We start from the raw sequence: 987 nt of genomic DNA, 5'->3' as shown, positions 1-987 counted from the left end.
AGGCGCCGCCAAAGCGGGTGCGCAAGTCTGCATCTCGCGACAAAGCGACCGTCTTGTTGACGTTGTCTGCGAGACAGAAAGAACGCCTTCCTATCTATGCGGCTTGGTTGGCGGACTGGCTGTCCGCCCACGGAGCGTTCGAGAACACAAGTGCGGTAGCACGGACGCTAGCTCAGCGCCGAACAGCCTACGATCACAGACTGTGCGTTGATGCCTCGAGCCGCGAGTGTGCGATCCAAAGCCTACGCAGCTACGCGACCGGCGGCGAGAACGCAGGAATCACCAGCGGCCGTGTCATCAGGGGCGCAGCGCTGAAAGGAGTCATATGGGTCTTCTCGGGTCATGGTGCCCAGTGGCCCAACATGGGCCAGCAACTGCTCCTCAACTCTGTCTTTCGCAACAAGCTATCCGAACTAGACCTTGTCTTCCGAAGAGAAGCTGATTTCTCCAGTATCGAGGCATTGCAACAGGGCGAGCTTGGCGGTTCGGACAAGATACAGATCCTCACGTACGCAGTGCATGTTGGGCTAGCGTCGCTCCTGCAAGCGGAGGGTATCACTCCACAGGCTGTCCTTGGGCATTCGGTGGGCGAGATCTCAGCTGCGGTCGTCGCCGGCTGCCTGACTAGTGAGGAAGGTGCGGTGATCGTCGCACGACGGGCGAATCTGTATACACAGGTCCAAGGCCGCGGAGCTATGGCGTTAGTAGCACTGCCATTCGAGGAGGTTGCTCTGGAGCTTGGCGGAGGAAGAGATATCGTCGCTGCCGTCAAGTCGTCTCCACTGACATGCGTGGTGAGCGGCACAAAAGGGGAAGTTGGTGCATATGTGCATCAGTTGGAAGATCGTGGCATCGAGACCTGGAGAGTCAACACCGATATTGCGTTTCACTCACCTGTGCTCGAGAAGCTCCTCGCTCCTCTTCGAGACAGCTTGCAAGACGCTCTCCATCCCCGTCCTGCCACCCTACCCATCTACTCCACCTCGC

The 987-nt window shown here is 58.7% G+C and overlaps 1 protein-coding gene across 1 annotated transcript; it reads left to right on the top strand.

The window, feature by feature from the left end:
• Positions 1-362: 362 nt before the first annotated feature.
• Positions 363-883, top strand: J4E82_011748 (uncharacterized protein; the record flags this gene model as incomplete). Its single annotated transcript, XM_051737937.1, has 1 exon — positions 363-883. A coding segment is annotated over one exon (521 nt), but the record flags the coding sequence as incomplete, so codon positions are not given.
• Between the last annotated feature and the right edge of the window lie 104 nt (positions 884-987).

This window comes from Alternaria postmessia, assembly GCF_024291825.1.
Source record: "Alternaria postmessia strain BMP 2775 chromosome Unknown scaffold_490, whole genome shotgun sequence".
Classification (NCBI taxonomy): Eukaryota; Fungi; Ascomycota; class Dothideomycetes; order Pleosporales; family Pleosporaceae; genus Alternaria; species Alternaria postmessia.
Note: the sequence above shows the minus strand (reverse complement) of the source record. Positions and strands in the feature narration are given on the sequence as shown.